Source organism: Anoplopoma fimbria, chromosome 20 (genome assembly GCF_027596085.1).
Source record: "Anoplopoma fimbria isolate UVic2021 breed Golden Eagle Sablefish chromosome 20, Afim_UVic_2022, whole genome shotgun sequence".
Classification (NCBI taxonomy): Eukaryota; Metazoa; Chordata; class Actinopteri; order Perciformes; family Anoplopomatidae; genus Anoplopoma; species Anoplopoma fimbria.
In genome coordinates, this window is record NC_072468.1 from 27,869,149 (window position 1) to 27,884,148 (window position 15,000).

The following is a 15,000-nucleotide window of genomic DNA, read 5'->3' on the forward strand; positions in this document are numbered from 1 at the left end:
CGGCCCCCGGTACACGCCACGGCGCGCCTATCCTCCTCACCACACAGGTACGGAAATCAAACACACCTTAATGAAGAAACTCCAGACGAGTTCACACGCTCGGCTCTCATTGGTCAGTTCTGAGATTCATCAATATTTAGATTTTCAACTCCAGACCATGTCTACGTAATAATTAGTCAAGTTAACACACTTCCTTTAAATAAATGTATCTTTTATGAAGACATTTCTTTTAAAAGGCTTTAATAGACTATATTATTTAAATATTTAAAAACATTTACTTTTAAATTGACGCCCTTTCCTCCTCATTAATTATTGTCATAATGAAAAAAAAATACATGTTTGGAAGCTTTTATTGATTTCAAATGAAACTTTTAACGTTTATTGTAATATTTTAGGACCCTATTATCTCATAATCACACAAAAAATGAAATAAATCCCTTTATTATAATCAATCCCATAACGAGCCGGTTGAGTCATGAGTTCATATTTTATTGGAGCATCTGTTGGATGTCTGTGATGTCACTGTGATGTCACTGTGATGTCATGTGTTCCCCCTGCAGGGCTTCCCGGTGATGAACCGCGGCACTCCTCTGCTGCTGAACCTTCAGCCGGGTCAGACGGTCCAGCCTCTCACCCTGATCCAGTGTAGGACGCCCGAACTCACTAATCAATAAGACTCATGACCTCGTTATTGATCGGATCGCTCACCGCTGCTGTTTCCTGTCTCCCCCTCCACAGCACCGTCGCTGGGTCAGCTGGTCCGGCCCAGCGTGGGCGTGTCCCCGGTCCCCCAGGGCCAGGCGGTCCAAACCAGACCAGGCCCTGCCCCCTCACGATGCTCCACCCAGCCTGGCTCCGCCTTCACCGCCATGCAGCTGCCCACCACGCTGACCATCCGCACCGGCACGCCGGGCCCCGGTCCGTCAGACCACATCTGATCACAGCTGATTGATTGATTCAGTGAGATGTTGGTTATTGATTTTTTTTTTCTCCAGTTAACGTTCAGATGACCCAGGTGGGCGGAGCCAACTCCCTGAAGCTGGCGGCTTCCCCGCCCTCCCCTCTGGATCGGCCAATGGCGTCACCAGAATCTCTTCGTTCAGCACCGGTAAGAGACGTTATTGATTATGACTCCCTGTGGTGTAAAGTACATTTACTCAAGTACTCTACTGTGGTACAGTTTGAGGTACGTGTACTTCACTTGAGTATCTCAATTTCCGGCTTCTTTATGTTTTATTCTTCACTACATCTAAATACTTACTTTAAACTTCACTAGATTTATCTAATATTGTATTTGTTATTACATTTATTATTAAGAATTGAGATTATTGATACAAAAGAATATTCTATAATTATTTTATTATGTATTATTATAGATTAAACTAGTTTTGGGTCAGAGGTAACAGTTTCAAACCAGTTTGATTAAAACTATGTTTAGGTTTTAAATCATCAATCTAAAGATAACAGGCGGCGCCGCCAAGTGAGTCTATTGATCGTGATGATTATATGATTATAAACACATTCTATATATATATGTAGCACGGTGCAAGTATCCGGGAAAAAACTGTTTTCCAGACCTTCAACGTTCTCCTATTTTTCTTTTAGCTGACGATGAACCAGTTTATCTCTCAGAGCTCAAAAAAGAGAGAATTGTGATATCTGAGCCACGTTCAGGATCATAGAACCCAAAGCAGTTTCGGGGAGTATTTTGCTCCTGTCACATTTTACTCTCTGTGGTCTTGATTATCACTTCAATATAAAGTCGTGCTCCTCTATGAAAACAGAACAATGTCTTTAGTGTAGAATAACACAGTTATAATGACATAAATCATAAAAAAAAGTTGAATTTGAATGCCTATTTATACAACGATCATCCCAAAACAAACAGCAGCAGAATTAATTAATTAATAGCTGCTGGACTTTCATTGTGAAGGAGGTACAGGAAGTGTTGAGGGTCACCATCATCTAACTTACCTGATGACAGCTAGTCCCAACCCTCACCTGTGGAACATTTAGATCCTGTGGAACATTAAATTCACAGGCTGAAAATCACTTTATTAAGACTCTACCACTACATTGTGTTACCATGGTTACGGCTGTACATGATAGTTTCTGTGTGTCACCTGGTCCGGCAGCTCCTGGCCCCGCCCCCTCCGTCATCACCGCCCACAGTGTGACCTCACTGCCGACCTTAGACCCCCCCAGGGTGGTGATGAGTGTGGAGGAGTTCTACTACGGAACGTTTGAGGGTGACCTGAGTCTGAGGAAGCCCCTCCCACTGGGGATCAAAACATCCACCTTCACCTGCCAGATCTGCACTTACCTGGCCGAGAACAACCTGAGGTGGGACCAACCAGCACCTAAACACACCTGAACTAACTTTAACATACTTTAACACCTTAACACACCTGAGCTCACCTTAAAACACTGTAGCACCTTTACACACCTACATGCCCCAAACACACCTGTCTACCTGTACAAACTTGAGCACCTGTCTGGATGCAGGTGCAGTTGTCCGTATATTCACCTGAGTTTGTCTGTGTTCGCAGGTTGATGCAGCACATGCTCCACCACTCAGAGCTGGTTGGAGGAAGAGCAACAGGTGACGAGAGGAAGTGCTGCAAGTTCTGTTACCGACAGTTCTCCTCTCCAGCTCAGCTGCAGAGCCACCAGGAGCAGGTGCATGGCCCCGCCCTCTCCTCCTGTAAGAGCCACACCTGGTCAAACACCTGAACATATACAACTAATACCGAGGTCTTACCTGTCTTAACGAGGACTTGACTCAGGTCTTACCTGTCTTAACGAGGACTTGACTCAGGTCTTACCTGTCTTAACGAGGACTTGACTCAGGTCTTACCTGTCTTAACGAGGACTTGACTCAGGTCTTACCTGTCTCCATCTCTCAGGTTTGTGTCGTATTTGTGAGTGGGCGTTTGAGAACGAGCCGGCCTTCTTGAACCACATGAAGTCCAACCACAAACCCGGAGAGATGCCCTATGTCTGCCAGGTGAGGTTGACCGCTGAGCTCTGACCTTATTTAACTGTGTGACCTCGGGCCTCATTAACTCAGGTGTGACTTGCAGGTGTGTTCCTATCGCTCGTCGTTCTACTCCGACATCCTGCAGCACTTCGCCAGCTTCCATAGAGACTCTCGCTTCCTGATGTGTCTTTTCTGCTTGAAGGTGACCAGAAACCCCATCAGCTACCAGCAGCACCTGTTGAGACACCAGGTAACAACACATACACACACCAACACACACACATCACACACAACCACCACCACCAGCCTTTTTACTGCAGTGTTGCCAGGTTGGTTCCTAAACGTCATTATTAGCCATCCAACAATATGAATATTAGAAATATAAGAAGCTCATCTGTCCGTCTTTGTCCCTCAGATGAACCAGGCCTTCCACTGTAACAGGTGTCGTCTTCAGTTCATCTTCCTGAAGGACAAGATGCAGCACAAACTGGAGAACCATCGCAGCTTCCGTCGACCTGCTCAGCTTGAAGGACTACCACCGGGGTCAAAGGTCAGCTCATTAACCCCTTCACCCTTTAATATCAGGACCCAACCCCGTCTGTCCGTTCTTATTATTGATCCATGTGTCTCCAGGTAACGATCAGGACTTACGGGAAGATCCGGCCTTTGACATTAGCAGGCAGCCGGCTGCTCCAGAGCCCCGCCTCCCTCATCCAGCCAATCAACATCAAGACTGAGAAGTCTCCACTGCAGAGAAGCCCCGCCCTCCACAAGTCACCTAGATCCCCAACCAAGAGACCGGTCGGCCGCAGAATCCACGTCAACAGGTGAGACTGAGATTAATATTCAGAGTCAACAGGTGAGACTGAGATTAATATTCAGAGTCAACAGGTGAGACTGAGATTAATATTCAGAGTCAACAGGTGAGACTGAGATTAATATTCAGAGTCAACAGGTGAGACTGAGATTAATATTCAGAGTCAACAGGTGAGACTGAGATTAATATTCAGAGTCAACAGGTGAGACTGAGATTAATATTCAGAGTCAACAGGTGAGACTCAGATTAATATTCAGAGTCAACAGGTGAGACTCAGATTAATATTCAGAGTCATCAAGTGAGACTCAGATTAATATTCAGAGTCAACAGGTGAGACTCAGATTAATATTCAGAGTCATCAAGTGAGACTCAGATTAATATTCAGAGTCAACAGGTGAGACTCAGATTAATCTGGTCTCTGTAAAATGTACAGGTCTTCTGGTTGTGATGGAGACCTCCTGCTGTGTTTGGAATGTGGAACCAGGGTCCTGGACTTCTCGGCTCACTACCCGACTCACGTCCGGTGTCTGTTGTGTCCGTACAGCAGCTGCTGCTCCAGAGCCTACGCCTCCCACATGATCCAGTAAGAACACACCCACCTCTTATTTAACTGATTAAAGCTTCGTTCATACTCGGGTTTAGTGCCGTAGTCTGAGCCTCAGCAGACGGTGAGCGAGCTCCGAGCATGAACGCAGCGTTTCTACGCTCTGATCTCTGAGCTGCAGTATTCTCCTGACCACCAGAGGGCGATCAAACAAACAGAACTGTGAAGAAAAAGTGTAACTCATAAATATGATCATAGACTGAAGGTGTAACCGGCTATAAACTAACCTCCACTATAGAGAGGAGGGGTAATAATTAACTGTAAACTCACATCTCATATTCATAAACTACTTTATTACCTTTATACAAGAACTGTAAAGAAAGCAGTCAAGTATTAAATGTATTCTAAAGAAACAAAGGTTGAATGTCCTGTAAACTATTTGATTTGGCTGCAACATATTTACTCAAATGTAGATTTTTAAGACTTCCTGTTTCTAAAGAATCTAAAAGCTATTTTATCTTCTTTGTATAATCCTCAGACATGCTAATAGTGAGTAACCAAGTTACAAAACATTCAGAGGTGCACGACCACCAAGAACACTACGGCGATTAACAACTGAGCTTTATAAACCTGAAGCTGAAAACATAGAAGAAGCTGTGCTGCAAGTGGAATGAAAATATATTCAAAATTAGAAAAGGTTTGTTTAAATTCTCAAATTAAAAAGGTTTAAAAAAACGAGTCGATGAATCTTCATCATTTTCTCTTTTTTCCATCAGATATTTAAACCTCATTCTGAGTGAAGTGATCCTCACTGACTATGTTTACATAAACACTAATATTCCACTAATAATAAAATAAACTCATTTAATACCGTCATGTAAAAAGAATATTCAGAGTTAGTCCTCATGAATGTATCATAGAACATTTCATCAGACATGTGAACAGATTAGTGTGATTGTTGTTTTCAGAATGAGGACACAGACCTGAACATTGTTTTCAGACGTCAGTGGTTCTGATTGTTGTTGTTGTTTTCAGTCACCACGTTCCACAGACCAAAGACAGAGTTCTTCCTCTTCACAGACGTCCTCCTCCATGGTGAGACTCTCTCCTGTTGTCTTTCTGTCTGTCCTCACCTGTCTGACATGCAGGTGTCGCTCTTCATCACTGAAACTCCTCAGACTGTCAAACGCATCACATCATCAGATATTAATGAATTAATGAATGAATGAATATATTACTGTTGGAATCTGCATGTTTTATGTTTGTTATGGACTTTAACAGAGAAATGACTCAGACGTTTCTCTCAGTCTCCATGTTGATCTGTCTCTTAACTCTGATGTTACAGATGTTGCCTTTGTTACAGGTGTAAATGGCGTTACAGGTGTTACTTGTTACCAGTCAAGTGTTTTCTGGTAACATTTTAGTTGTTGACGGTTTTATTGTTGTGTTTCCTGATTATTGATCGTCCCGTCACAGAAACAATAATCTGAGGTAAACAGAGTGATGACAGCGGCTTCCTGTGTTTCAGTGTTTTCCTGCTGCGCTGCTCAAACTGTGACTTCAGCTCTCAGACTGCAGATCAGATGGCTGAACACCTGCTGATGAACCCGGAGCACCACAGCGCCACCTGTCAGGCCAGAAGTAAGTAAGACCACACACACACACACACACACACACACACACACACACACACACACACACACACACACACACACACACACACACACACACACACCTTTAATAACAAATTCCACCTGACATCGTTCTGTTCAGGAGACGATATGAAATAAATGGTTCTAAAGTTCTAAAGAGACGTGACTCGCTCCAGAATCAAACACTAAAGATTCTACAGAACAGCTGCAACATCTGGTCCACAATAAAAGACACAATGCGTGTTTGTAGCTGTGAAACCAGCCAATCAATCGATCCGATCAACACTGAATCTGTTAGCATGTAGCTTAGCCTCTGTAAGCTCCATCAACAGACTGAAGCATTGATTAGATAAAAGTCTTGTAATGTTTTTCTCAGATTGAGAAAGTTCTTCTCTGTTAAATGAGGTCAGACTCTTTATCAGCTGTTAATCAGACTTCTAGCTGCTCACATGTTCCTCTGTGGGTTAAGTGTCAAAGGTAAATATGTCAACCTATAACAACGTTGTTGACCTGCTGCAGATTAACTTAAACTGAACGTCAAAGGAGCTCGATAAGATGGAGCTGTAAAACATTCACAGGTCTGATATCAGTGAGCTTAAGTGTTTCCTCTCAGCTTCAGCTTTTCCTTCTGCTCACTGTCTAAACTCTCTTCAGCTCTGGAAGCTTCAGAGTAAAGAATACTGAGAGGTTTTGAAACAGATGTCTTCTAACATGATCTGCTGCCAATTTAGAGGAGAATCATGTTCAAAGTCCTTTTATTCTAATCTTAAATAGTCTGATTTACTCAGTCAATGATTAAACAGAAAAGGGTTTCTCAAACCACCTCCTCCGTTTGTATCTCGCTCACATTAACATTGAATCCACAGAGTCAGAGGAAAACCATTCATAGAAACTTCAGACCTTCGTCCACGTCTCCACAGTCGATCCATATATTCTAATCAATCATATCTTCATCTCCACCGGCTCTTTGTTACACTGGCCTCCCGTCACATTTGAAACTCTTTGAGGATCAGTGAGCTGCTGGTCCCGTTCAGGTCGTCACCTCGTTGTTTCCCGCTCAAAGTTCAGGACTCGTTCAGTTCCCCTCAGAGGGTCACGAACCAGCAGCTGTTTGAGTGTATTTATGTAAATATTTCGTAAGTGTTACGTCGAGACTGGTGGACCTGAATGCAGCACAGAGAGACGGGGAGGCAGAGAGTAGGGTGAGGGGTTTATTGTTCTTAGCAGGGCATGCGTTGCAGGAAGGACGAGGGGATCAGGTGGGGCGAAGCCAGGGAGCCAGGACCGGAGCTGGAGACGAGCAGGGAACAGGGCTGGAGACAAAGACAGGTTCAGGCAGGGGGAAGCTGAGGGAACAGGAGAGCAGGAATTAAGAATCAGGGTAACCGATTATACACCAAATAGACTGGCGAGCTAGAGCGACACTAACTGGTTAACAGAGTTTACCATCTGGCGGTGTGGAGGAGTCCGGACCGGGCTTTTAAGGGCAGGCTGATTGAGATGGAGGACAGCTGGTGGCCTGGCTCCTGTACACCTGTCTCCACTCCTGCAATCAAACAAACACCAACACACACAGGGAAAGGGGGAGTGGCTGCAGGCTAAGCAGAGGTAGAGGCCATGACAGTAAGACTCAGTTTATTGAATTAAATCTGGCTTGCTTAACTAAGTATGGCTGTCACAACATCAGATTTACACCACACCATTATCATCAACGATGTTAACGCAATATCTATAAAACATTTTCAAAACAAATAAATCAAATTACGCAAAACTCATCTGTAAATTTATATCTTAGCTCAAATATTACGAGGGAATGGAGGTTTTATATATTTATTGGAGTGCCTTGAGGAAGAAAGTTGTAGAAAGACGATTTCAGTCTCGTTTTCAATATTTCGGCATCCGCTTGGTACCAAAACATCGGTTCTCAGGACATCTAAAGACGGGTGTTTGTTAGTGACCCACATAACTAAAGACTTCACTTAGATCTGTCTGATTCAACCGGAATTACTAACTCACTAGTTTGAAACAGTCAGTAGTGATTAAGAACTTACTTTAAAAAAAAAGAAATATGGCTAATCTCCACCAGGGGGAGCTACAGCTCCGTCAGAAGGTACAAGAAGTTTCTAAGAATGTTTTTGATTTCAGTGTTTGTTGAATAACACTGTTTGATTGTATTTTGATTTAAATGTTTCTGTAAATATTGATACATTTCTCTTTATAAGATGTTAGAAAAGTTAAATGATCCTTTTATTTTTCAGGCTACATTGAACCTGACATCCAGTTCTGCCACAATAAGGAGCAGCACCCTTCAGAAGAGAAAGAACCAGTCCAGAACAAGGACTTGCCCGATCCGTCCTGGAGGTCAGCGGATTGTTGGAAACTGCCGTCAGAGAGCGACGGCTCCACGTCCACCATCGACCCGTTTGAGCAGAGCACTGGACCTTATCACTTCCTGAACAAGAACACCGATGCCATTGACTACTTTCACCTGCTCTTCCCTTCAGAGCTCATGGAGCTGATCACCAACGAGACCAATGCCCACGCTAAGACCTGCCAGTTCCTGGGCTCCGGCTTCCCAGACTGGATCCCCGCCACCAACCATGAGATCAAAGGTTTCTTCGGCCTGGTCATTCTGATGGGGATCCAGAACCTCCCCGACCCGTCGCACTACTGGTCTTGGAGTCACTACGACAACAGCTACACCTTCTTCCGCGCCATGACCTTCAAACGCTTCAAGCAGATTGCTACCAACATCCGCATGGGCAGCTTCACCACTGACGAGTTTCGTGGAACCGGCAAACCCTGCGACTCGCTGCACATCTTCAGGCCGATGCTGAATATTCTGGGAGGAGCCATGTGGCACGCCTATCAGCCGAACTGCTGCCTGTCCATCGACAGGGCGCTGCTGCCCAGCCCCGAGGAGGGGAGCTGCTACGCCAAGCGAGATCCAAAGACCCAGCCTCAGGTGTGGCTGCTCTGCGATTCCAAGTCCGGCTACTGCCACCGCTTCTTCATCCAGGTGGGGGAGAAGGTGGGCCAGGAGCAAGGCTTCACTGTGGTACCGGAGCTGGTGAAGGATCTGGAGGACAAACACCACCAGCTTTACCTGGCTAGTTCACTTGCATCGGTCCCGCTCATGCAGAAGCTCCTAGACCAGGGCATCTACGCCTCCAGCTCCTTCCCTCCACTCAACCCCATACTACCCAGAGAGCTGTGGGAGGAGGGTCGGCTGGAGAAACCTGGGGACTTCCTGCAGAGACAGTTTGGCCCCCTGTTGGCCACCCGCTGGAGGGACACCAAAGAGATGGGCTGCCTGTCAACCAATGCAGCGCCAGGTGAACAGGACACTGTTTGGAGGAGGTCTCAGACCAAAGCGGGCGAACTGGACCCCATAGACCGCCCAATGGCCTTCTGCCTCCTGCAGGAGAACATGCGAGGGGTTGACATCTGCAAGCAGTTGCTGGCATGCAACCCGCTGGGAGGAATCCCCCAGGACCGGCACTGGCGCGGCCTCTTCTGGTTTCTGGTCAACCTGAGCATCGTCAACGCCTTCATCGTGCTGCGGGAGAGCCGCAAGGAGAACCCGCCGGCCTGGGTGCAAGACGGCCTTTTTACTCAGGTCAACTTCCGCAAGCGTTTGGGCAACCAGCTCGCCAAGTGTGCTCAGAACAACTTTGAGACCATGGAGATCGCCAGCTCCCGTGGGAGCAGGGCAGAGGCGACCGAAGCACCAGTTAAACAAAGACACCGGATGGGGAAGATCAGCAGCATCTCAAAGAGGTGCAAGACCTGTCACTTGAAGAACCTCCGCCATGAGAGTGTTTACGGCTGCATCGTCTGCAGAGCAAACCTTTGCAAACAGCCGAGATGCTTCTGGGAATTTCACGGCTTGTCACCTCTAAACAAAGGTCAGTTTTTTTACAGTTTATTTTAAAGGGTTCAGAAGTTTACTTTTCATTATGGTATTACATAATTAAAGATGCATGTTTGATGTTTTTTACAGGATCAACAAGAGTTGGATTTATCAAGGACAGAATAAGGTAATGAATGAAAAATGTAACTAATTTGATTTCCTTTCAATTTTGGAACACGCTTGTTCTCTTGGTGTAGTTAAGTTTTGGGTTGAGCTAAACCACACATTAACTTTGTTTTTCTCAGAAGTTATTGCTGTGCTTTCAACTGCTCATGTTTGTTTTAGTGGAGAAATCACGGTGAAGGAGGTTGAGGACAACGTGGACGGGGCGATGGCGCCGTTGGAGGACATGGACTTTTCTGACGATGATCTGGTTGACATTGATGATGACACTGAAGATATAAAGGAAGAATATATCAAAGAAGTAAAAAGTCCAACGTCTCACCTGTCTTCAACAACGACCGGCCGCGCCCCACCAGCGACCACCTCGTCTTCCTGTAAAGAGCGGGATGATTTCCTGAGCGCCCGTCAGCTGAGGATCGCCCTCTTCGCTCTGTGTGACGGACTTCGCCAAGCCTCAAAGGTGTTTGTAATCGAGACGCAGCTCATCCGGTCCTGGCTGAAGGAGGCCAGGAAGCGTTTGAAGTCAACTGGACATCAGCAGAAGTCGGATGCCGACGCTGGGGACCGCATGGTGGCCTGGGTGCTGTCCATGCGTGAGCAGCAGCTTCCGATCACAGAGAGCAACCTCTTCCACAAAGCCTCCACGCTGAAGAAGAAGGGAGGTTTCAGTGACTCCTTCCGCATCTCCTATGACTGGGCGGTGAGCTTCATGCTGAAGCATCAGCTGGGCGTTCGGAGCATCAGTAGGGCAGCAACGCTGGCTTGCACTTTGCCACTTTCCCTGGAGGCCAAGATCAAGTCCTTCAAGGATTTTACGCAGAAGGTCATCCGGGTCAACAAGCTGTCAGAAGGCGCTGTGGCTGCGATGGACGAGTTGTGTCTCTTTGTGGATTTGAGGTTAGTTCAGGACAAGTCCCGCCGCTCGGAGGCCCTGGAGCTCACTGGGTCTTTACCTCTGGTCACTGTGTACCTGACGGTGCTGGCCGATGGCACCATGTTGCCGTCTGTGGTTCTGGCGAACCGGCAGCTGGCTGAGAGAGTCCTGCCAGAGTTCATCCTGCTGGAGGCCGGACAAGAGAGTCTGTTAGTAGAAGAAGCCTTGGATCTGTGGACTAACAAGGTTTGGCTAAAGCATGTGTCCGGTCCAACTAGGCCCAGTAAATCAATGCTGGTCCTGGACCGACACCGGGAGCACATGGGAGATTCGTTCCTCACTTCCATCAGCGGATCGGGCACCCTGCCGGCTGTGATCCCAGGAGGCTGCTCCTTCCGTCTGCAGCCCCTGGACATTTGCGTGAAGCCGGTTCTGCAGCACTTCCTGTTGTCACGCTGGGCAAATTTCACCGCCGGAAACCCGAAGGAGTTGGAGGAGACGTCACCACACCAGCTCCAAGCAAATGTGGCCCAGCTGCTGGTTGACTGGGTGGTCGAGGCCCTGACGCACTTAAACAAACTCCCACAGCTTTGGAAGAAGTCGTTCCGTCTGACGGGCCTTCTGTCGGGGTGGAAAGAGGAGGACCAGGAGGTGGAGGAGGAGACAATGAGTCCAGAGGAGATCCAATCAGACCTCCTAAAGACTCTGACGGAGACCCTGCTGGGGCCTGAAGCTTTGGAGGACGATTATCCTGAGCTGATGGAGCTGGAAGACAAAGAGGACACAGAGGAGGAACAAGGAGAAGGAAAGGAGCTATCAGAGGAGAAAAAGGAGCCCAAAGCAGGAGACGGGAAGGAGGTGAAAAAGGACAGGGAAGAGACCAGGGAGGAGATTGAGGAGGAAGGGAAGGAAACAAAGGAAGAAGGTCAATCAGAGGACACAGAAAAGGACACAATCAAAGCTGTGGAAGACATTAAGGAGACAGAGGACAAGTGTCGGCCAGAGGAACCAAAAAAGGACGGAAAGGACACAATCAAAGGTTTTAAAGACAGGAAGGAGACAGAGGAGGACAGGAAACAAGCAGTTAAGAAGCTAGAGGAGGACAGCGAGGAGGAAGGGAAGGAGACAGAGGAGGACAGGAGGGAAGTGAGCAAGGAGAGACGAGAGACCAGGATAGTGATAGGAGAGGAAGTCGGTGATGAGTGGAAGATAACGGTGAAGAGCCGGACGGACGGCGTCGAGGACGACAGGATGGACGAAAGCTGAGGAGAAGATGAAGACATGGACGTCCACACCTGACCACGGTGTCCCCAACAGGTGTCTGATGGGACGTTTACCGCCGGGTATCATCCGTCAAAGATGAGACAAACAAGTAGCAACCAGCAGACTGTGGCTCCGCCCATAAACACACCTTACCAGGTGAGGATATAAAGCGCCCAGGTGAGCTGTTGAGTTGGTCCCAATTATTTAGTTTGAACTCCAAATAAGTTGTACTTATTGATACGGTCCAGACGGGATGCTGTTGGACTAGTGGACATTAGAGGAACTGCAGCGGAGTCGGTTGATGTACAGATGGTGTAACCCCGAAAAGTGTTCGCTTATGTTCTGAAGTTTTTGTTTTGAAGTTTTGGACAGAATCTGAAGACAATCATGTAGTTTGAGCCAATCAGCTAATATCCAAACGCAGGAGTTCTGAAGAAAGCTTCATGAATAACACCAATCTGTGTGTTTAGGTCATAGTTCTTACATGAGACGACAAATCTAATATCAAAATAATGAAACATAAAGACACGCTGATATTCTTTAAAACACACTGGAAGACCAAATGTTTGTGTGATTATATTTTTTGATAAACCATATCAGTCCACTGAGATCTGAAATACAAAGTCTGAGACAAAAGAGAAACTGTTGGTGTTTAATTAATGAAATGTTTAATTTTCACTGATGAGATTGTTTGCAGATCTGAAGCTGCAGCAGCTTCCTGTCAATGTTGTTATGATGATGGAGACCGGCTCTGGAAGCTGATTGGCCGGTCGGGAACATGTGGGGGGGTAATGTTAATGTGTTGGATCATGTGACCAGAACAGACGATGAATGTTGGAGATATTTTGACGAATATTTGCCGGAGGATCGTGTTTGATCAGAAGAATGTGACGGTGCTACAGAACAGATGTTGTACAGATGATGATGATGATGATGATGGATTCTCTTCCTCATTAATAAAATACAAACATCTTCATGTTTGGAACCTTTTATTTTGATACACGAATCACCAGGGATGAGATTTCTACAGATTTATATTTCAATTTTCAACTTGAAAATGTGAAATCAGGCGGCAACGTTTTCTTCTTCAACACAGCGTGATTTTCATTTAGTAAATGATGTTCCATTTAGAGTCAAACAAAATGTAACGGTGCATTAGTGACAGTTCAAAAGTTCACCTTAAGTACTATACGTCGTTGTAATGAGCCTCGTTAAGTCACATGTTCACATAATAAATAATGAATAATAAATGCGTGCACAGTTTTATCATTAGACTCATGAGAGTTTACATTTTCTGAGACATCTGACCTATATGGTTTGTGTGTATGAAGTTTTAAGTCCAGTTTTAATTACATTGTTTAAAACCTTTGCCTGTTCTTGCAGGATGGAAAGGGTTCTGACTCTTGGAGACCACCGTGTGGTCCTCTGCTGGTTCTAGTAGACCGCTATCCAATGAGGAGTGTTGTAGTCCGTGAAAAGTAGTTTATTCCATGAAAACAAAAATGTATCCACAAGCAGTAGTGGACCGTCAAAAACAGACCTTCTGCTGGCAATAACTAAAATAACGTCAACAATAGAGGACCCAGAACGGAACCTTGTGGTACCCCGTTTAAGGACCTCTCACTGAATAACACTGGTTCTGTCTATGAGTCAGTTGCAAACCACCAAACTACATGTTCTACGTCAGTTCTATCTGCCAGTTAAACTCTGTACGCAGAGAGAACACAAAGAATACTACTGCAGCTGAGACAAGTACACATTCAAAATACCATAAATACTACCTCCTAGATCAGAAACCACCGTGTGTGGATGCAGAGAAACAGAAACACAGATGGGGAATGTTTTTACTTCATTAATAAAAAGACAGATTGTTTTATGATTTGAACTCTCTTTTTTTAAACTAAACTAATATTTGAATGATATGTATTCATATAAAACCAGATAATAGAAATAAAACATGAGTGTAGAAGTATATAATATATATTTATTATATAGAGAGGTTGGAATGTAACTTATTACATGTTCTCAAGTACTGTTCCTACATTTGATGTACTTTCAATTCAATTCAGTTTATTTTGTATAGACCAGAATCACAAATTACAAATTTGCCTCAGAGGGCTTTACAATCTGTCCTCTGTCCTTACACCCTCACATCCTCTGTCCTTAGACCCTCACATCCTCTGTCCTTACACCCTCACCTCCTCTGTCCTTACACCCTCACATCCTCTGTCCTTACACCCTCACATCCTCTGTCCTTACACCCTCACATCCTCTGTCCTTACACCCTCACATCCTCTGTCCTTACACCCTCACATCCTCTGTCCTTCCCTCACATCAGCAGAGGAAAAACTCCCCTAAAAGAACCCTTTAACAGGGAGAAAAAAGGAAGAAACCTCTGGGAGAGCGACAGAGGAGGGATCCTTCTCCAGGATGGACAGAATGCAATAGATGTCATGTGTATAGAATGAGCAGCATAACAGAGATACAACACATTCAATGTATATGACATAAATGATTCATATAATAAGACTACTTATAATAACAGCAGCAATTATTACAGTAGAATTATAATTATGAAAATAGGGATAGTAATGTGACTAATAATAATAATGGAAGTAGCAGTGGGTGTCAGTCGGCTCACAGCAGGAGGCACGACTACGGTCCAGGTACCACAACGATTCATGGAAACCTGCAGAACGAGAAAGCAAAAAGGGCTTCAGGGTGGAAGTAAAGCTAAAATGCTTAATGGTACAGGTAATAGTAATAGTAATGTGACTAGTAATAATAATGGTGGTAGCAGTCGGTGTCAGCAGGGCCGTAGCAGGATGCACGAC

General features: G+C 45.4%; 2 protein-coding genes across 4 annotated transcripts in view; both read left to right on the forward strand.

Moving 5' to 3' along the window:
- Positions 1 to 2,213, forward strand: part of LOC129108991 (uncharacterized) — a 5,168-nt gene extending 2,955 nt beyond the window's left edge. Inside the window, exons 5-8 of one of the 3 annotated variants that reach the window (XM_054620892.1) lie at positions 1 to 47; positions 561 to 645; positions 739 to 918; positions 996 to 1,085. The exon at positions 1 to 47 is cut by the window's left edge and continues 189 nt beyond it. In XM_054620892.1, coding sequence (XP_054476867.1) covers positions 1 to 47; positions 561 to 645; positions 739 to 918; positions 996 to 999 — 316 coding nt within the window. In that variant the 3' untranslated portion in view covers positions 1,000 to 1,085. Of the gene's footprint in view, positions 48 to 440; positions 646 to 738; positions 1,109 to 2,135 lie in introns of those variants that run through there. The other 2 variants (XM_054620893.1, XM_054620891.1) reach the window with 2 other exon arrangements.
- LOC129108990 (uncharacterized) lies at positions 2,138 to 13,310 on the forward strand. The gene is made up of 12 exons (XM_054620890.1): positions 2,138 to 2,343; positions 2,550 to 2,704; positions 2,907 to 3,007; positions 3,084 to 3,230; positions 3,396 to 3,530; positions 3,614 to 3,807; positions 4,231 to 4,380; positions 5,377 to 5,436; positions 5,870 to 5,982; positions 8,252 to 9,901; positions 9,997 to 10,033; positions 10,192 to 13,310. Exons 1-12 carry the CDS (start codon positions 2,213 to 2,215, stop codon positions 12,167 to 12,169), a joined length of 4,851 nt encoding a protein of 1,616 aa, XP_054476865.1. The 5' UTR covers positions 2,138 to 2,212; the 3' UTR covers positions 12,170 to 13,310.
- Positions 13,311 to 15,000: the final 1,690 nt, after the last annotated feature.